This window comes from Rattus norvegicus, chromosome 20 (genome assembly GCF_036323735.1).
Source record: "Rattus norvegicus strain BN/NHsdMcwi chromosome 20, GRCr8, whole genome shotgun sequence".
In the NCBI taxonomy this organism is placed as follows: domain Eukaryota; kingdom Metazoa; phylum Chordata; class Mammalia; order Rodentia; family Muridae; genus Rattus; species Rattus norvegicus.
The window spans coordinates 47,881,111-47,903,155 of NC_086038.1; the positions used below are offsets into that span (position 1 = coordinate 47,881,111).

At 44.0% G+C, this 22,045-nt stretch overlaps 1 protein-coding gene across 3 annotated transcripts in view; it reads left to right on the forward strand.

Annotated features, from left to right (window-relative positions):
• Sec63 (SEC63 homolog, protein translocation regulator) overlaps nucleotides 1-15,138 on the forward strand; it is a 68,958-nt gene extending 53,820 nt beyond the window's left edge. For 2 of the 3 annotated variants that reach the window (XM_006256570.5, XM_006256571.5), the window contains exons 19-21: nucleotides 9,051-9,149; nucleotides 10,523-10,627; nucleotides 11,554-15,136. In XM_006256570.5, the coding sequence (XP_006256632.1) occupies nucleotides 9,051-9,149; nucleotides 10,523-10,627; nucleotides 11,554-11,697 (348 nt within the window). In that variant the 3' untranslated portion in view covers nucleotides 11,698-15,136. Of the gene's footprint in view, nucleotides 1-9,050; nucleotides 9,150-10,522; nucleotides 10,628-11,553 lie in introns of all 3 variants that reach the window. The other variant, NM_001107637.1, reaches the window with a different exon arrangement.
• Nucleotides 15,139-22,045: the final 6,907 nt, after the last annotated feature.

A 22,045-nucleotide genomic window follows, 5' to 3' on the forward strand; every position in this document is an offset into this window, starting at 1 on the left:
GATCTTTGACTCACTGTTGCTAGGAAGCAGCTAGGGAGTGACTCTGGCCAAGGACAAGCCATGGGTTCCTTTCTGGTACCTGGGTTTAGCTGCAGGTCAAGATCTTGGGCTGATGGGGAATGGAATAGCTTTAGCCTCTCACTCCCCCCTTTCTCTGCTAGCTAGAAGGCTCAATCATGGGACTTCTGAAGCATATGTATACGCTTTGTTATGGAGGGACTGGTAGTGACTTTTTATTATCATCTCAGTCTATCATAATGTTTATTTTGTGACGTCAGGGTTATCTCAGTGCCAGTATCAGCTACATCTAATTTTGTGAAGACAGCTAGTAAGAGGGCTGTCTTTATGACTTGGTTAACTCAGGTCTGGATGTATTGGTGACCTGAAAGGATTGGACCATCATACTTGAGGGGGTCAGGTTTATCATTGTCCAGTTCTCATGGTGTCCTCCCTGTAGCTTGGACAGAGGCCCCAACAGTGGGAAACGGGATGGGGGGGCAGTCCTGAGGCTGAGTTTCTTCCTATTGGTCAGGGTCATCTTCAACTGCAAATGGTTGTGTGGTAGATCAATGCTGCAATCTCATCGACCTCCATGGTGATGAGTGTGGTCAAGATGACATCATAGAGAGACCTTTTTTTTTTTTCCTCCATCTTTATTAACTTGAGTATTTCTTATTTACATTTCAATTGTTATTCCCTTTCCTGGTTTCCGGGCCAACATCCCCCTAACCCCTCTCCCTCCTCTTCTATATGGGTGTTCCCCTCCCCATCCTCCCCCCATTACCCTCCTCCCCCCAACAATCACGTTCACTGGGGGTTCAGTCTTGGTAGGACCAAGGGCTTCCCCTTCCACTGGTGCTCTTACTAGGCTATTCATTGCTACCTATAAGGTCAGAGTCCAGGGTCAGTCCATGTATAGTCTTTGGGTAGTGGCTTAGACCCTGGAAGCTCTGGTTGGTTGGCATTGTTGTTCATATGGGGTCTCAAGCCCCTTCAAGCTCTTCCAGTTCTTTCTCTGATTCCTTCAACGGGGGTCCTATTCTCAGTTCAGTGGTTTGCTGCTGGCATTCGCCTCTGTATTTGCTGTATTCTGGCTGTGTCTCTCAGGAGAGATCTACATCCGGTTCCTGTCTGCCTGCACTTCTTTGCTTCATCCATCTTGTCTAATTGGGTGGCTGTATATGTATGGACCACATGTGGGGCAGGCTCTGAATGGGTGTTCCTTCTGCCTCTGTTCTAAACTTTGCCTCCTTATTCCCTCCCAAGGGTATTCTTGTTCCCCTTTTAAAGGAGTGAAGCATTCGCATTTTGGTCATCCTTCTTGAGTTTCATGTGTTCTGTGCATCTAGGATAATTTGAGCATTTGGGCTAATAGCCACTTATCAATGAGTGCATACCAGGTGTGTTTTTCTGTGATTGGGTTACCTCACCCAGGATGATATTTTCCAGTTCCATCCATTTGCCTATGAATTTCATAAAGTCATTGTTTTTTATAGCTGAGTAATATTCCATTGTGTATATGTACCACATTTTCTGTATCCATTCCTCTGTTGAAGGGCATCTGGGTTCTTTCCAGCTTCTGGCTATTATAAATAAGGCTGCTATGAACATAATGGAGCATGTGTCTTTGTTATATGTTGGGGCATCTTTTGGGTATGGGCCCAAGAGAGGTATAGCTGGGTCCTCAGGTAGTTCAATGTCCAATTTTCTGAGGAACCTCCAGACTGATTTCCAGAATGGTTGTACCAGTCTGCAATCCCACCAACAATGGAGGAGTGTTCCTCTTTTTCCACATCCTCGCCAGCATTTGATGTCACCTGAGTTTTTGACCTTAGCCATTCTCACTGGTGCGAGGTGGAATCTCAGGGTTGTTTTGATTTGCATTTCCCTTATGACTAAAGATGTTGAACATTTCTTTAGGTGTTTCTCAGCCATTCGGCATTCCTCAGCTGTGAATTCTTTGTTTAACTCTGAACCCCATTCTTTAGTATGGTTATTAGTCTCCTTGCAGTCTAACTTCGTGAGTTCTTTGTATATTTTGGATATAAGCCCTCTCTATCTGTTGTAGGATTGGTAAAGATCTTTTCCTAATCTGTTGGTTGCCGTTTTGTCCTAACAACAGTGTCCTCTTTGCCTTACAGAAGCTTTGCAGTTTTATGAGATCCCATTTGTCGATTCTTGATCTTAGAGCATAAGCCATTGGTGTTTTGTTCAGGAAATTTTCTCCAGTGCCCATGTGTTCCAGATGCTTCCCTAGTTTTTCTTCTATTAGTTTGAGTGTATCTGGTTGGATGTGGAGGTCCTTGATCCACTTGGACTTAAGCTTTGTACAGGGTGATAAGAATGGATCGATCTGTATTCTTGTACATGCTGACCTCCAGTTGAACCAGCACCATTTGCTGAAAAGGCTATCTTTTTTCCATTTGATGGTTTTGGCTCCTTTGTCAAAAATCAAGTGACCATAGGTTCTCATTTCTGGGTCTTCAATTCTATTCCACTGGTCTGTCTGTCTTTGTACCAATACCATGCAGTTTTTATCACTATTGCTCTGTAATACTGCTTGAGTTCAGGGATAGTGATTCCCCCGGAAGTCTTTTTATTGTTGAGGATAGTTGTAGCTATCCTGGGTTTTTTGTTATTCCAGATGAATTTGCAAATTGTTCTGTCTAACTCTGTGAAGAATTGGGTTGGTATTTTGATGAGGATTGCACTGAATCTGTAGATCGCTTTTGGTAAAATGGCCATTTTTATTATATTAATCCTGCCAATCCATGAGCATGGGAGATCTTTCCATCTTCTGAGGTCTTCTTCAGTTTCTGTCTTCAGAGGCTTGATGTTCGTTCTCTTTTCTTTTCTTTTCTTTTCTTTTCTTTTCTTTTCTTTTCTTTTCTTTTCTTTTCTTTTCTTTTTTTCGGAGCTGGGGACTGAACCCAGGGCCTCCTGAGCTAAATCCCCAACTCTTTGAAGTTCTTATTGTACAGATCTTTCACTTGCTTGATTAAAGTCACACTGAGGTATTTTATATTATTTGGGACTATTATGAAGGGTGTCATTTCCCTAATTTCTTTCTCGACTTTTTTCTCTTTTGTATAGAGGAAGGCTACTGATTTATTTGAGTTAATTTTATACCCAGCCACTTTGCTGAAGGTGTTTATCAGGTTCAATAGTTCTCTGGTGGACCTTTTGGGATCACTTAAATATACAATCATATTGTCTGCAAATAGTGATATTTTGACTTCTTTTCCAATCTGTATCCCCTTGATCTCCTTTTGTTGTCTGATTGCTCTGGCTAGAACCTCAAGAACTATATTGAATAAGTAGGGAGAGAGTGGGCAGCCTTGTCTAGTCCCTGATTTTAGTGGGATTGCTTCAAGTTTCTCTCCATTTAGTATAATATTAGCTATTGGTTTGCTGTATGTGGCTTTTACTATGTTTAGGTATGGGCCTTGAATTCCTATTCTTTCCAGGACTTTTATCATGAAGGGGTGTTGAATTTTGTCAAATGCTTTCTCAGCATCTAATGAAATGATCATGTGGTTTTGTTCTTTCAGTTTGTTTATATAGTCGATTACGTTGACGGTTTTCCATATATTAAACCATCCCTGCATGCCTGGGATGAAGCCTACTTGATCATGGTGGATGATTGTTTTGATGTGCTCTTGGATTCGGTTTGCCAGAATTTTATTGAGTGTTTTTGCATTGATATTCATAAGGGAAATTGGTCTGAAGTTCTCTTTCTTTCTTGGGTCTTTGTGTGGTTTAGGTATAAGAGTAATTGTGGCTTCATAGAAGGTATTCGGTGGTGATCCATCTGTTTCAATTTTGTGGAATAGTTTGGATAATATTGGTATGAGGTCTTCTATGAAGGTCTGATAGAATTCTGCACTAAACCCGTCTGGACCTGGGCTCTTTTTGGTTAGGAGACTTTTAATGACTGTTTCTATTTCTTTAGGAGTTATGGGGTTTGTTTAAATGGTTTATTTGTTCCTGATTTAACTTCGGTACCTGGTATCTGTCTAGGAAATTGTCCATTTCTTCCAGATTTTCAGGTTTTGTTGAATATAGGCTTTTGTAGTAGGATCTGATGATTTTTTGAATTTCCCCTGGCTCTATTGTTATGTCTCCCTTTTCATTTCTGATTTTGTTAATTTGGACACACTCTCTGTCCTCTGGGTAGTCTGTCTAAGGGTTTATCTGTCTTGTTGATTTTCTCAAAGAACCAATAGAGAGACCTTTTAACAAGGCTCTAATGACCGCTGGCTGGAGGGGAACCTGTTTCATGGACACCATGAAGTTTAGGCCAAACGTGTTTAAGAGTCCATTGGACACCTTTGAGATAGTCTAGCAGTGGGCACTCGTCAAACTCAGGGATGGCCTCTGCCTGTGTGTGAAGAACAATTGGGGGTGTGGTACCCACATGTGGCATCCGAACATGATTTTACAAGGGGCGAGCCCCCATCTGGTAAGGAAGGAGAGTTATTCAGTCATCACTAGTCTCTTAGGTCAATTTAGTTAAGGTCTCATAGGGTTTTATTTATTTTCTCTTCCTGTCCTGAACTCTGTGATCTATATATACACGTTTTTAATCAGTCTCCAGAATACTGGCTAGTCTCTGACTTCCCCGGGACACAAAAACTGTTCCATTGTCTGACCCTATCATCTGAGGAAGCCCATACCTTGGCAGTACGTCCTCTAAGAGCTTCTTTGTCACTCTGAATGTAGTGTCATGTTTAGTGGGGGAAGCCTCAGTCCAACTTGGAAAAGGTATCTATAAACATCAGTAAATATTGATATCTAAATTTTTCTGACTTTACCTCTATAAAGTCTGTCTCTTAGTAGACTGGGCTTTGTGTCTCTGAACCTATTACCAGGTTTCATCTCATTAGTCACTGCTTTTAACTGGCAGGCTTTACAGTTCTTGACAGTCTCAGCTATCTTTGACTTGGCATCTCTGATCCTGACATCAAATCCCCCATTCTCTAGATGCCCGTGTGGGAGGAACCGTGGATCTTCTGAAGGATGTGTGGTCCCTTTTCTTCTCTCACAGTGGATTTGTAGTCTGTTGGGTTTTTAAAAATTATCTTTTATTATATTGAGACATAGGCAAATTCCTAAGCCTGGTTATGTCATCTTTTGAATATTTAGGGTGGCCAGGGAAGTCAGGAGCAAGAGAGGTCTGATGTCTAGGGCAGTATGTAGGGCTGCTTAATCTGCCCTATTGTTGCCATCTAAAACTGGATTTTTCCTTCTCTGGTGTCTCATAGCTGGCTTTTTGGCCCCCACAGAATCCTCAGTAGGAAGAGGAAGTCCTCTTGAATTTTGATAGTTTTTTCCTCTGCCAGCAGAAGGCCTCTTTCCCTATAAATAGCCCCATGAACATGAGCACACATGGTTACTCGGTGAGTTCCTCTGCTGGCCTCTGCCTGTGCTACAGACAACCTGCAGGGGCTCTTAGTAATGATCTCAGGTGGGTGGTGGGTGAAGAGGGCTGTCTCTTTGAGGGTTGTCTGGGAAGGGGGAATTCTAAATTCTCCAGTGAAAAAAATCAGTAGTGGCAAAAGGCCAATAGTGATGTGGTTGGTTTCCTTGATCACCGAGCAGCCCAGCTGCACACAAGGGCAGGATGGCAGACTCAAGCTTGGAAGGCCAGTCTTTTAATCTTTGGGCAGAGCCTGCAAGAATTTAGTCTGAAGCCCTCTTGGGTTGCCTGCCACCCTAACATGGGATATCGTCTTGTTTATTCTCGCTCTGCTTAGCTGACTGACTGGGTGCTGTAAGTTAAGGCACGTGGGAGGGACTGGTTGTTGGCTCTCCGTTGTCTGAGTGCGGCAGGATGGTGTCAGCAGAGACCTTCTTCCAACTCAGAGACCACATCTGTTCAGAGAGTGAACACTTCTCCTGGCAGGAAGGGTAGCCACTCACTGAACAAAATGAGTGACCAGGAGTCTGTTCTATACTCCAGGGAGGGGAGACATCTGCTCACTTGGGGTCTCTTCTGCCCAGTCTGTCCTCGCTTGGAGTCCTGCCCTCTGGGAACTCACCTCCCGTTCAGGGAGACCTCGGTTAGGGCCCACGAGGTCCTAGTCTCAGAACTTTCTAGAGGCCAAGGACACTTCCTGCCCCTGCCTGTGTTTGGCTGAGTTGCCAGCTTGCAGCAGGCCACCCCAACCAAGCCAGTGGGCCGCCAGGGGCAGACCAGCAGGAAGCACCAGGGAGAGCCCTGCAGGCAGCACTGGAAGGGGCAGAGAGCTCTCCCCACATGCTACCCGGGGATGCACCACAGCGCCAGATTTGCCTGCCTCTGCCTCCCTATTGGGATTAAAGGCATGTGCCACCGTGGCTGGTTTTGTAGGTAAGCTATAGTGTAAACAAGGTTTACTTGAACACAACCTCACTCATGCTTTTCATGCTGCAACTGCGGTCTGAACAGCTGCCAAAGTCTCCATTAGTATTGCCTGTGAGAATGGTGGGTTTGTGTGGACTCTGTTTGTATAGGAAACAAACACACATGTTGCAGGATGTGTGATCACACTGTAGACTGGAGAGATTGTGTTATTTACTGTCAAAACCTGTGTCTAGCTGTAGTGTGGGTCACCACTTAGCACATACCTTTAGTCCCTCTGTCTGGAATACCGCATGCCCTTAGTACCTATCTCTACTCTCAGACACCGAAGGGGAAGTTATAGAAGAAACCAGAAAGATTTGACAGAATAGTTTATGCCAGCTTTCACGAGGAGAGGTGACTTAAGAGAAAGCAGTGCAGAGAATAAACTTTGACTGGGACAGGTGTACAGAGACGGTGCAGAGAGAGAACGAGCCAGGGGATAAGGAGCCAGAAGATTTGAACAGATTTCTGGAGTCAGTGTGAGGCCCAGCAGGGCAAGTCAGTCAGGGGCCAAGAAAGAAGGGAGGGCTTCTGTGATCAAGATGTAAAGTGAATGAAAAAACAACTCAAGGCGGGTGGGGGAGAAGCCAGATTGATTCAGTCAGCTTGGAGAGGAGTTTTAAACCAGAGCAGCTGAGCTGTCCAGCCAGTAGGAGATTAGAAACTAATTCTCTGATGGAGAGAATTAAAAGGGTGAGCGTATTCAGCAGCAAGCCTCAGAGGCTGAAAACACTACAGGTCTAGAAGCTTCCAGGACTAGGTCTAGGTTATCAGAGACAGTAGCCTCCAAGACAACAATCCTGGCAAATAAAAGATACTTCACACACACATACACACATACACACACTGTCTCTCTCTCTCTCTCTCTCTCTCTCTCTCTCTCTCTCTTTCTCTCTCTCTCTCACTCACACACACACACACACACTCTCTCTCTCTCTCTCACACACACACACACACACACTCTCACACACATTCACTCTCTCTCTCACACACACACACACACTCTCACACTCTCTCACACACCACATACACAACACACACACACGCATGCACACACCCTCTCTCTGTCTCTTACACACACTTTCTCTCACACACTCTTACACACACACACACACACTCATGCACTCTCACACACACTCTCTCACACACATACTTCCCCTTTCTCTGTCTCTCACTCTGTCTCTCTTACACACACACACTCTTTCACACACTCACACACACACTTTCTCTCACATACACACACGCACAGGCAGTCACTCTGCTGCTCTCCTCACTGCACATGTGTGATTTACTTATCAGCCTTACGCATGCTCAGTGCTTTGTAGCCTATTGCACTTAACAGAAGAGCTCTTTGTTGAGTTGAAGTAGCATTGTTAAAAGGATACACAAATAACGGAAAAGACAGGACCAGTGCAGATGGTCAGTAAATACGGGAAGCTCCCACCAACCTGAGATTCAGCGTGACAGACGGAGAGAACTGAGTCCACATGTCCTGACCCACATACACGTGTCACACATGTAAACACACACAAATATACACACAAAACCCACAAACATTTAAAAATGAAAAAGATAGCCAAGCAAAAATGTTACTAAGCAACCTTCTAAGGGTAAAATAAATGGAAATAAATGGAAAAGGTATTGATAGGGGTTTAAATATTTTCAAAGAAATGATTTCAATGGAATTTTCCTTTTTTCTTTTTTTTAAGTGTTGGAAAATTGAGAGTTTCAGATAGTGCTGTTTTGACTAGTGTATATTTAGCACATCCTGGAGTTTATTTTTAGCTTCCAGCATTTTCTTTAAACCACTTAAGCAGGTATCCTCCTCACTCGGTCCTTCAAACCGATGTAAGCAGCTGCCTAGCATGGTTGACTCTTGGAGATGCAGCAAGTGATGGCTGCTGGCACATGGAGGCTCCTGCTTATTAATACAATCACTGTCTGCCTTTTGTTCGATCATTTCTAATTCCCAGCTCATTGTGCGTTCTACGGCAGCTTCCTAATGAGTTTTTTGTTGTTCTGATCTTTCTGAAGTTCAGCTAGAAATGCTGAGCTTTCTAAAACAGTAATGTGCAATTAAAGAGAGAGAGAGAGAGAGAGAGAGAGAGAGAGAGAGAGAGAGAGAGAGAGAGAAGCTCTTAGAATCTCAGGTGCTCTCCTTTAAGACACTGCCAGGCAGTTGGTGTTCCAGGCTTCAATCCCAGCACTAAGAAGACAGTCTACTGGGAGTTCCAGGACAGCCAGGACTACACAGAGAAACCTGGCTCAAGGAAGGGAGGACAGATGGACGGATGGACAGACAGACAGATGACAGACAAAATGTTTAATGTATCATACTGCCCAAGTCCCTTTCACTTACACATTATGATGGTAATAGTTTGTTTTCCTTTTTTAGAACACCTTTGTATTTTAAAGTAAATTGCAGATTTTTAAGATTGAGATGTATTAGTAGTCTTTATGGAGTTGTTGAAACTCCAACAGATATTTATAAAATCACTTGGGGAGTAATGAATGTATCGTGCAGTGGTTATGTACATTTTGTTTTATTGTTCCAGGCACTATATCAGTGCTAAGGATGTAATAAGGGTAACATCTCCAAATAAAATCAAATTAAAATTGTTTTTCCAGTCCTTTCTGATAACTCATACTCTTTTTTTCTTTGCAGGAAAAACAAGAGTGGTGGTGGCTTTACATTGCAGATAAGAAAGAGCAAACATTAATATCTATGCCGTATCATGTGTGCACACTGAAGGACACAGAAGAGGTGACTAGCCAACAACACGTGTTTTAGTATCTTAACCTTGATGATGTTTCGTTAAAAGTTTAATAATTGGGCTTATTATATTTTCTTTGTTTTTGTTGGGGCCAGCCTGTACTAGTTCTAGGGCACATGATGGCCTCTCCAGACACCTGCATTATGTGTGTACACACACACCCCTAATTTAGAATGAAAATAGATTTTTTTCCTTTAAGGAAGGGAGAGTTACTCTCATAAGGTTCGTCCATGTTTGACGATTAGTTCTTTACTCTTACTCTCATGGCAAGGTTAAGACATGGAAGTGACTCGTTCCAAATAGCAGTCAGGAAGAAGAGAGACTTGATAAGAAATTTAATACTTTTTTGGGCTTGCTTTCTGTAATTTATACTTTATTTTTCTGCTGTGGATAGGTATTAGGGTAGTAAAAGGCCTTATTAAAACTAATAAACCATTTATTGATATATAGTGGAGTAATAATCTTTAATTCTTTTAAAATTTGTTCTTATAGTTTTGTTTCATATATGAATATAGTGAATTTAAATTTTTTTAAATCTGTTCGTCCCTCTGATTTCTTCCCTTGCCCTTTGAAGCCCCTTTTCCGAACAGCTGTGTGTGTGTGTGTGTGTGTGTGTGTGTGTGTGCGCGCGCGTGTGTGCGTGCACACGTGTGTGTGCACTCGTGCGTGTGTGCATGCGTCCTACTGAGTTTCATTAGGATGCTTGCATGAGGGTGGTTGAAAAGCTATTTACTGGAAAGTGGGTGCCATCATCCCCCAGCAACTGTGGCCTGCCAACAGCAGTCCCTGGGGAGTGGACTTGTGGGTCTTGTTTTCCTCCAGGCTAACTCATAAGCTCCCCACTGCTGTAGGGAGTTGAGAGTTCAGTGGCCCTGTCATGTCCTCAAGACTTCTTTCTGCAGCAGGTCCCCACTCCAGCTCCTGCATTCTTTTTTGTCCCTTCTTTCCTGAGTCTTGGAGGGTTCTTTTTGGATTTTTAAGGCATGATTATTTATTCTGGAAATAAGAGAATTTGGCAAAAATTACTTTTTTCTAGCCCAGTTTATTAATTCAACATTTCATTTATTCATACTTTCATTCTTTATTTCATTTCTTTTTAGTTTTAAGGTGGCAGCATAGAACTTGATTACTTTAATATGCATTCTTAAGATGTGTGCATAGAAATGAACCCCAGTAGTTGTACTTAATTTGATTTCCTTTTTGTTTCGAGTCTATAATAGATGAGTTAGAACTCACATGTTGTCTGTTATGATCTGAGTTTGTGTAAATCATCTGTCTAGTGCTCTGAGGTAGGAGCTCTAAAGGCATTCTCTTGATTCTTTTATGCAGTCCAGGTTTTAAGTGTTGACTTTGCTCTTCGTAGGTAGAGCTGAAGTTCCCTGCACCTGGCAGGCCTGGGAATCACCAGTACACAGTGTTTCTGCGGTCGGACTCCTACATGGGCCTGGACCAGACTAAACCACTGAAGGTGAGGCTGACAGACAAGGGAGCGCACACACTGAGGTGCGGGCCGCGGGCTTGAACTCGTGGCTGAGGAGGAGGCTGTGGAGACCTGCTCACTTTTGAAATGAGCAGTGACGGAAGGAGAACTGTCACCTCCCATGCTTTCAGTAATGCTTAGATTTAAGGAGCCAAAGCTTGGACTAATTGCTTTGGTGGTCGTTTTAATGAGCTGTAACGTGGTGCATCTCAGGGCTTTAAAAAGGCTGGTGGGTGTCGGGTGGGGAGCAGGACTCAGATCTTCCCATAGACTTTATTGGAGTGTTTGTTGATTTCTGAAATGAAGTTTTTTGTTTTGTTTTTTTGTTTTGTTTCTTGTTTATTAACCACCTTAAAACATGAACTTTGTGCGTGGTTCAACATACACTCTTTCAGTGTTCATTTCCCTTCATACAAGTTGTCCTCTTATATCAGTGAGATTGAGCTAAGCCACTGTGACACTGTTCACAGCTAAGGATCCAGTAAGGGTCAGTCTGTTTGTCCCTCTGACAGCTCAGTATTTCTTGTATTGGCCATAGGATTTTCCTTCACAGAAATCTTTGGAAGGCGTACTTGAAATTTTCTTCCTTCAGCCACAGACTTCTGATAAGAGACCCCTCACTCAGTGTCGCCACATGGGCATCTCGGCGGTTAGTTGTACCGTAGCCATACTGTCTTAAATGGCTCAGCTTCTTCTACAGGGTCAGTGCTGAGCTGGAGTAGAGGTGGAATTACATGTCTAAGTGGATGTAGCATTTTCATTTGCAGAACAAAGAGGCTTTGTAATGAATGTGCTGAATTAGGGTTGCAGCCACAAACTCCACTTCCTGTGACTGACAGGGTCAAAGAAAACCTTTACTAGATTTGACACTACTCCTCTCCACACCTCTGACACACACGTTTGATTGTTTGCAGTTGGAAGTTCATGAGGCCAAGCCCGTGCCAGAAAACCACCCACAGTGGGACACAGCAATAGAAGGTGACGAAGACCAGGAAGACAGTGAAGGATTTGAAGACAGCTTTGAGGAAGAGGAGGAGGAAGAGGAGGGTGGTGACTAAGCCGTGTGAGTGGACCACAGCATTTGCACGTCCTGCAAACACCTGCTGCTTTGTAAGTGACGATCAAGCAGAAGCAGCAGAGAACTGGTGGGGAGGGAAGTGTTGGCGTCTTTACTGGAAACGGATGCGAAAAATAGGCCATTGGTGCCAGGTACAATCTGAAAGGGGTTTAAAGCCTTTCTCAGGTGTGGGGTGGTGCGTTGATCTCACTACAAATGATAATAAATCTTTGATGTTACAACTGTCGGAAGTGTGGGCTGTGCGTTACCTGGTGGATCATGCTCACAGTAAGTCAAGGTGCACGAGGACTCTCTCTCTCCTTGTTGAGCTTTAGTTTTAGTAAACATTAAATATGATAAACATCACAAATATGTTTTAAGTAATGTCTGCTCAAGTTTCTAATCTGTTAGATGCTCTTGTTCATTTATCAATACTTTACAAGTGCTAAGATTGTAACAGTTCATGTGAGCTGAAACCTTAATTTTCATCTATCTTGGCCATCACTTAACATTCTCACACATTCCACATAATACAGAGGGCTACATTTTAGAATTTTCCGTTCTTAATTGCCCAGAGTTAGCAGAAATTATAGAAGTGGCTTTGGGTGGCTTTCAGACAGCCTCTGACAGCCTCTGACAGCCTCTGACAGCCTCCGGTGGTGTCAGTGCAGGGTCTAGGTCATCCGATAGGCTTCAGGGCCAGATTGATTGATTGTGGGACCACAAGTTCTCTGATGTTTGCTTTGTGTCGTCAACCTTTTGGAAAAGGTTCACTATAAAAGCTGAATACATTCGTAGCTTTTAATCTACCTGACTCTGTCAGCAGCCTTTTAAAGGCAGTAAACAGCATACAAAGGAGGCAGGTTTATACTCATTTGGACTCCTGTCAATAAAATAGAACTTTGATTCATTTTATGTTTGTAATTGTGTGTGTCTTTTTACTCCTAGAGAAAGGGCATAAATAGGATACTGTTTTATTTTTCAACTCAAAGTTTAATATTGTACCTCACTGTGGAAGTGACTGCTATCTCTGTATACTCTTGGAAAACCCAGGAGCAAAAACTTTTTCTCTCATTTAGTACAACCTAAAAGGGCAGTGCTCAACATAGGGTAGAAATATGTGTGTGTGGTGAGTCACTGAGGTCAGAGGAATATTTTTATTACTAGACATAGAGGACACACAGTCTACAATACTATAAGACTGATCGCAATAATCCTATCAAACTCCATAGGCCAAAGTACTGTTGCAATACTAACTTACGACCTTGTTTATTTAAAAGGTTGCTACTCTTCCTGCAGAATTATCACTGGTATTTTGTTACTACAGTAGTTGGAAATAAAATTTGAGAATTACCAAAAATATGAATTTTTTGTTGTTGTTCTAAATTTAAGATGTAACACTTAATAGTTGTTCTCATTGAACCTTGCTCCCTGGGTGAGTGAGACCTTCCCTTCCTCTGCAGGCACAAGCGTGCGGGTTTGCCTTCAGATCAGGTCGTACTGGGAAGATCCGGGGTTGGCTGTAGCCGATAGACATGCAAGTGTGAGGGAGTGAGTCAGCTTGAGTCAGGTGAGAGGAAAACAGTGAGCAGAAACGGAACACAAGGAGTTGTGGTTTTTTCATTTCCTATTTACTGAAGTAGCCAGGCTCAGGGAAGTCTTCTCTAGGTCTCTTTTCCCTCGGAAGGAGTAGGCAGACTGTTCAGACACTTGGCTTCTTTGGTTTGAGATTGTCTGGTGAGGATTTTACACCATGCTTATAAAACACCATGTCTTCCACAATTGGAAATGCAACAGTTTGCTTATGTTTGCCGATTTTGTGATGTGAATTGACATCTCAACCTAAAGAACCAGTCTTCCTCTAGAAGTGCTCTTGTGAAAGGCTTCAGTTAGGTGCTCGTCTCTCCTCAGCCACTAAACGCCACATCCCTTTTTTCTCTGGATTAGTAATTTGTCCTAGTTTGTGTTTAATTGAAAGGAAATACAGAGTGAAATTGATTATATATGAAATTAAGTAGTTTACATTGTGTAAAAGTTTTAATCTCTAAGTTTGCAGAATGTCTGTCAAAATACAGCTTTTCACAAGGAGATTTATTACTTAAGTTGAGAGTGTGGTGGGTGCCAAGATTAACACTGGAAGGCTTGACTGAGGTCTCACACCCAAAACGAGATACTTGTGTTCTCTAAAATTTTGTGATTTTTGAAAAGAATTGAGCACATTGAATTAAGGTTCTGTATATGGAGCCGTCTCGTTCTTTGCTCTGCCTTTCCCAGCATTCCCTGGGGGGTGGGGAAGAGCAGGCTGTGGAGGAGTGATACCATTCTCCTGCTGCCAGGAAGCTCAGTCCTGTAAGAGGTGAAGTGGAACCAGGGAGTGTCCTGAGGCTTTTTAGTGTGATTTGATTTGGTTTTTGAGTTTTTGAAACTCACTATATATAGCCTAGGCTGGCCTTGAGCTCACAGTGTAGCCCAGGTTGTGGACCTTGTGATCCTCCTCGAGCCTCAGCCTGTTGAGTAATAGGATCACAGACGAGAGCCACCACACCTGGTGTTAACACACTACGTTTATTCAGGTCTCTGGCCCAGCCGGCACCCACCATACACTGCAGTGCTGTTTAGCACGCACGTGTATTGCAGAGCACTGCATGTTTCTGAGGGATTGTTGCCATGGATGCAGAGTGTCCTCTCCAGGCTCGGTCGTGTGTGCTGCAGACATGGACGCTCTGTTAAGGACTTCACTTGGACTTAGGAGGCACATGGGTGGGAATTCCTTTGCTTTCTCTCTTGCACAGCAGCCAGCATCTAGGACGCCTGCCTGCCTCCCTCCCTCCCTCCCTCCCTCCCTCTTTCTTACTTTCCTTTCTTGTTCTGTTGTTGTTTGTCATTTGCTTGATCCTGGCACTAGGCAGGGGAATGATTTTTTAGAACTAGCTATTAAGTTGGCCTTTGCCTGTCCCCTCGTCCCCTTTGGATAAAGCAACTTGCATCCTTTGTTTTCCAATGCTTCTTTTTTGAAGCATTTTCTCAACTCTATGAATCCCCTATTCAGTCTGCCTTAAGGTGAAACAGCCATCAGTGGCCTAGCGTGACAGCGTCCCAGCCGTGCAGTGGTCAGCTAAGTGTGTCTCCAGATGCTCCCGTCCTCACACTCCAGGGCTATTTACAAACCTTAGCAAACAGGACAGACGCCACCCTGTACATTTCCTGTAACTGAGCTAAAAATCCAAATAGCAGTCGTGGGCATGCTTTAGGACTATGGCTTCCAGCGGGGTACATCCCGGGTGTGCAGACACTGAGTCCCCTGAGAAAATGTTAATGATTCTTTGTATTTAATCTCATCCTTTTAAATTTCTATTTTTATGTGTTTTATAATGTACATAATATATTGTACAGTTGTACACTTATATAATTTATAAATAAATAATACATTTATTGGTGCATCACTTTTTTTTCCTGATTTGGGTGCGTGATAAAAAAGAAGCATTTGGATGCTACTGCTTTGTGGTGTAGATAGGGCGCGTCTCAGCGAACTGAAGGTTGGGGCTTTTGGCGCTCTCCTATTTGAATCCAGGAGGCGAGGGTACATTTGTATCTCGATTTTCTGCTGCCCACAGAGCAAAGACGCTGCTGTCCTTGGAGTGGAACCAAGGAAGAGGAAGGACTGTCCCTGTCAGGAGCCGGGCAGTCATTACTGCTGCAAATTAAAGGCTGCTCTGGGAAGGGCCATCCCGCCCGTGCAGAAGGAGCCAAACCCTGCATCAGGGTAGCAGTGGCCACCACTAGGTGTAAGCCCACTGTAAGCTTCAGTTACCTTTTATTTTCCAGCCTGGCTCCAGTAGAGGGCGATAGGACCATAATTCATTTTCTTTATAAAGAATTTCAAAAATTTAATTTTTTGTATGGTGTAGCTAGGAAGGGTCTGACAGTTTCTTCTCCGTGTAAGCTCATTGGCCACATTTTCTGGGTGCTAGCTCCAGCTTCAAGGTCAGGCACACTATGTCACCCACATTTCTCCTGTCCTCCAACTTACACACGGGCAAGGCCAAGTGGCTCAGGTTGACATTGTGCATGTCAGCAGAGGAACTTTGAGCTTGGAGACCTAGCCCTTTAAACCAGTGTGCGGACAAACACGTTCACTCTGCTTTGTAACTGTGGATGTCGCCTCTGATATGCGGGAAGTGATGCCTGTCTACCATGGCCGTTTGGACACAAACCTGTGAGAAGGGCAATGTGCAACCACACTCTGTGTGTGCGTGCATGCACGTGGGTGTGTGCATTAAGGTAAGAGACAAGTGTGCGGTGGCCTTTAAGCATGTGGGATACGGTATACATCAATACTGTACCAGGAGGCATGGAGCACTTCCTTTCAGTGGAGCACATTCTCAGCTTATAAAGAACAATAGAGCATCTCACTTGAGAATACACGTTTAAGCCTCCCACAGATGTTGTCTTACTATGGCTTTGTTTCATTTGAAGACAGTTCACGTACATACAACTGCTAATCTAGAACGCTGCATGGAATTCAGTCCATTACAGTGGGAGAAGGGCTGTCCGAAAGTGATTGTTTTATCTGTTGTACATCTAACCTGACAAGTTTTATTATTACCGTCTGCACCCTTCCCTAGCACCCTGCCAGGTTGCTGTGGGCCTCTGCTGGAAACAGCCGAGGAGCCTCTGGAAACCTGTTCTGACTAAGATCACTAGCCCTCACTGTCCTCTGAGGGCAACTGCTTGTTGCTTTAACTGTCTCTGACATCTCACTTAGAGATACCACAGAGAACAGAGAGGGTGACCGCGCTTGCCAGTGAGAATTTTGATTTAAAAAATGTACAAAGCAAGTTCAGTGAAGGAGTAGAATTGCTGGACTTTGAAACAGGTCAGAGAGTTTCTCAGGGGAATATAGCAAACAGTAAGGGGCCTGGGGTAGCCCTACCTCATTTACATGCACTGCTACCCTCCATCCTTGTCCTGTTAACTTGTCAGTCCTCACAATCACATCCAAATTCTCTCCAGCTTCTTAATTTCTTGATTCCCTGCCACATTCTTGGGACTCTAGTCACTTCCCTTCAAAAGCTTACTGTTCCTCTTGACGACACATTAAACACACGGGGGGGTGGCACGGAGAATGGAGAGGGGCCAGCGGTGCCCATGTGACAGGCTCCAAGGCACCCTCTTTGGCTCAAAGCTCCGGCTTCAGAACGTGCAGTTAGGTTTTCCCACGATCCCTAGGAGCGCCCGCCCCACCTCCCCACCCCTACTCACAGGTCTGCGTCTATTATGATGGAAATTATAAGGATTAATGTGATGATCTGAAAAGTGCTTTTGAGAGAGGGGCTAAGACCGGTGTTATGATCCATTGCAGTGTTTCTTTGCACAAGGCAAGCCCCCGTGTCTTTCAAGTCTGCTGACTTAATGACAGGGTGTCCCACCAAATGTCAGGAGTGACAGACACCTCAGGAGCAGCGTGTTTCTCATGGAGTTTAGGTTGGTTACACAAAACCGAAGTTTGAGTAGAATTCTTATGTGTAGGGTGTGACATAGAACAATTTCTCGGAGTATGAAATCTTCAAAAAGCCTTTTATCTCCCGATTTCTGGATTTTTCTTTTGTGCTTAGCATCCAGTTGATCTAAGTCCCTCCAAAGAAAGGCACATGCAAACAGGATCTTTGAGGCTTGGGCCCGAGGCTCCCTGCTTGCACTGATACCATGGCCAGAGTGTGTGGGAGTGCTGAGAACAACTCTCCAATCTGTTCGAGAGACGTGGCTCTGTCTTCCCCCTCTTAGCGGCAGACATATGAAGAAGGGTCATTAAGAACAAACAACCAGAGAGGAGGGGTTTGTTACATTTGGAGAGCTGCAGTGGGGACCCAGGCATTCCTGTGCACCTTCCAAAACCCCCATTGCTCTGTCTTTCCAATGCAATGCCTCACCAGGCCACCTCAGCCACGAGTGTTCCTGTCAGTGGGCCTGCAGTTACACAAGACTCAGCCCCTAGCTCGGAGTTCGAAGGCTGCAACGACATGGGATCCAGCTGTGTCCAGCTTTGTGAGATTCCAAGTTGGGTGAACCCATGCTAGCTGAAATCATGAAGGTGTTTTAAATCCCTCTCGTGTCAGAGATTCGAGTGTCCATTGTAGATCTGTCTCGAGAGGAGTGGTATGCTCTCCCCAGTCTTGAGTGTGACCTTAGGAGTCCAAGAGAGGCGCAGAAGCTCAAACCCCACCCCCCATCCCCACTCATTCACTGTTTCCCAAGAGCCTTCTCTTTTACCACCATAACCCGAAGCATTCTAAAGATCTGCTCAAGACCCACTTCTTGCCCAATCAGATAGTTGTTTGCTTCTTAGAGGTTTTTGCCTTCCTGCCCAGAGATAGAATCCAGGGCCCTGGGGAAGCTAAGAAGCTACTTACACTGAGCCACATCCCCAGCACACGTCCCCTCATACCTTAATCCATTTGATGGATTTATTCTTCAACCTTTTTAGTAAATTGTCTACGCCTGCACTTTTGATCCTCCTGCTGGATTACAGGCCTGGCTTGGAGAGTTTTTCAGTGTTGACATGAAGGCCGAAGGCAGAAGGCAAATGAACGCGCTGGGCCTGAAGAGTGTTGTCCTGGGAATGAACGAGGCTCAGCCTCAAAGGCACCTGAAGCTCTTCTCAGTTCTAGTCGCTGGTACCCAGTTACTGAAATTCACCACCCCAGCAATATGCTCACCATAAATAAGACATACTTAAGATTGTCCCATGTAGGGCACCGTCTGCATGGTTTCCTTTCCACTGAGCTACTGTTAACCCTGGTTACTGAAGTCTAGCTCGTTGCACAGCACGCTATTGAACTGCAATGTAAGTGGTGTCCTGCTCAGATGTTTGAGTGTGAGAGAGACTCTTTGTGTTACTTCTAATGACCCTGGGTTAGGGTTGGGGTTAGGGTTAGGGTTGGATGCAATAAAAAATATTTTAAAGATCCCAGCACAGGGCTTGTGAGGTTGGGGCAAGGAGAGGTTTGTCAAGGAGCAAGCCAGGAAACCATTGTGTCCGCAAGTCCTGAGAGCATGCTGCCGAGACTGGGAATTGCCTTTTCCAGCAGAGGTGATGGTGTTGGTGCTTACATGAGCAGGTCCAGCAAACTGCACGAGAGAGTAAAAGAGGATAGGAATCAACAAAGCCACACGAATAACGCACAGTGGACGTCAGGCGTGACGGGGAAGACTCCGTGTGCTCCCCGTAAGACAAGAGAGCAAGGCAAGGCTGTCCATTTTTGCCATGTCTATTCAACCTGAAGCTGGGATTTCATGCCTGGACAATAGGGGGAGAGAGAGAGAAACAAAAGGCATCAGGATTGGAAAGAAAAAAAAGTGAGGTTATTTCTGTTCACACAGGCCAAGATTCTGTATGCATGTAGAGAAACTTGATAGAACTCACAGATGAATTCCTCCAAAGTTGCAGGATGCAACAACAACATATAAAAGTCAGTCGCATGTACAACAATGCCAAGCAACCAGAGCTTCCAGGGACTAAGCCACTACCTAAAGACTATACACGGACTGACCCTGGGCTCTGACCTCATAGGTAGCAATGAATATCCTAGTAAGAGCACCAGTGGAAGGGGAAGCCCTGGGTCCTTCCCCTAAGGACTGAACCCCCAGTGAACGTGATTGTTGGGGGGAGGGCGGCAATGGGGGGAGGATGGGGAGGGGAACACCCATAAGGAAGGGGAGGGGGGAGGGGGATGTTTGCCCGGAAACCGGGAAAGGGAATAACACTCGAAATGTATATAAGAAATACTCAAGTTAATAATAATAATAATAATAATAATAATAATAATAATAATAAAAAGTCAGTCGCATGTCTGCACATTACAGTCTGAGAAGGCATTCAGATAAAATGTCACCAATCACAGTGTCATCAGAAGGAGTAAAACGTGTTAGGGCTGAACTACTGTGATGAAAGCTACGAACTATTTGCTGAAGGGAATTAAAGAAGACATAGGTCCCACATTCATGACGGAAAGGTTGAAGGTTAGTGAGGCGTTGGTTCTCCTGAGTTACCTACAGTCAGAAGGATCTCCCGGGTTTTTGTTCAGTTTCTCGTTCTGTTTTTACAGGGACAGAAAACCAGTGTTAAACTTCATATGGAATTTCAAGGGAGCCCTTGGGGTGGGGTGAGAACAAAGCTAAAGGAACCACTTGTCTTTATCAAAACAGCATGCTACTGGCATGACAGGCAGACAGGCAGACAGACAGACAGACAAATGAAAGGGAGCCTAGAAATAAGTCTGCATATATGGTCAAGTAATTTTTTGTTGTCTGTCTGCTTTTGTTTTGTTGAGGCAGGGTCTCTCTATGTAGTCCTGACTTTTCTGGAACTCACAGTGAAGACCAGGTAGACAGAAAGTCACAGAGCTCTGCCTGCCTCTGCCTAAAGGGCTACTAGGATCACAGGAATACACCACCACACCCATATTGGTCAAAATAATTTTTTTCTTTGGTTCTTTTTTTTTTTTCCTTTGGTTCTTTTTTTCGGAGCTGGGGACCGAACCCAGGGCCTTGTGCTTCCTAGGTAAGTGCTCTACCACTGAGCTAAATCCCCAGCCCCTCAAAATAATTTTTAACAAAGGTATCCAGACCAGTCAGTTGAGAAAAGACGGCATGTTCAACAAACGGTACTGGAAAGACCAGACATCCATAGGTAAGGAGTGAACTTGGAACCTTACTTATTAACGTCATATAAAAAAATCAACTCACGAAGAACTATGTATTAAGACCTAAGGCCACAAAAAAACTCCGAGAAAAAAAAGTGAAGGGAAGCCCTTCATGCTCTTAGATGTAGCAGTTATCGCTTGGATAAGACACCTAAGGTACGCACAACAAAAGTTTTAAAAATAGACAAATTGGATTCTATGGAAATTCATGTCTGCAAGCCTAGCTCTTGGGAGGACCAAAATTTCAGGGGCAGCCTGGGATATACAGGAAAACATTTTTTTTAAAAACGGGGAGGGGCAACATAGAGAAAGGCTACAAAGTGGAAAAATACTTATATAAATTAAAATATATAAAATAAAATATTTACATATAACTATATGTGAATGCATATAACCTGAATATATAGAAATGTTAAAAACGCCAAAAAACAAACTACTTGGTTAGAAATTGGGCAAAGGCTTGGATAAGTACTTCTCCAAAGATTACAAAAAAAAAAAAAATGCAAGTAAGTGCATGAGAAGTTGCCCAGTCATTCAACTACACAAGTGCAGGTAGCATTGAGCTGGCTACTGTATAGAAAGGAGCAGGTGTTGGCAAGCAGACAAGGAAACTGGGACTCCTGTGCATTGTTCAGCTGATGCCCAAATGCCACCCTAGCAGCTCCTCAAAAGACAATGGTCTTGTCAGTTGGCCCGAGAGAGCTGCCTCTGCTGTGTACCAGGAAGAAATGACAGTAGGTGTTGGTAAGTAGATGTGTGACCCTGACTAAAGAGCCAAAATGTGGAAACAACTCAAGTGAGAGATTTTGGTTTCTTTAAAAACCCAGTTATGTTGTGTGATTATGGTTTTGTTTTTAATCCCGGGTGTGGGATTTGGGGCTGCTTCAGATTGCCCGCAGCAGCTGACTGTGCTTTGTCTCGTGCTCTGGCAAAAGTGCGGTTCTGCCAGCTGCAAATAGTTCACATTTGGGATTCTGGGGACTCTTGAGAGGGTAGAAAGATGGCCAGAGTTCTGAGAGGTTGGGGAGGCTGCTGCTCCCCCCTGCTGCTGGTGGTTTCTGTTACTATGGTTTGTCAAGTGGTTGATATTTTGATGATGAATTTCAACGTGGTCCCAAGGAACCCAACACTTGTAGTCAGCAGGAAGTAGTCTAATGAGATGGACACCCCTTTTGCCCTCTAATCTTCTTTCTCTCCTACCTAGTGTTAGGGGGTTGGATGGGATTGGGGTGGAGAAGGATAATAGGCAAAAGAACCCAATAAAGTAGCCAAAAAGAACGGTTGCAGGAAATGATGGCAAGGCAAAATAAAATAAAATAAAATAAAATAAACTGACTATTCAGCCTTAAGGAGGAAATAGATTCTGCCGTATGCTAACACACACAGAAACCTTGACATCATACACAATATCGTGCTATGAGAAATCTAAGTCACAAAAGATAACTGCCCCGTGACTCTCAATATTTGAGGCACTTCACTGTTGTCCAAAGCTGAGAGGTAGAAAGTAAATCAGTATTATCCAGGGCTGGAGGTTGGGAAGGCAGGGAGTTACTGTGAAATGGGCATAGCACTTCTGTTACAAGACAGAAAGCTCCCCGGAGGTGGATGGTGGTGATAGTTGCCCATGGTGAGCAGATGAGGCGTACA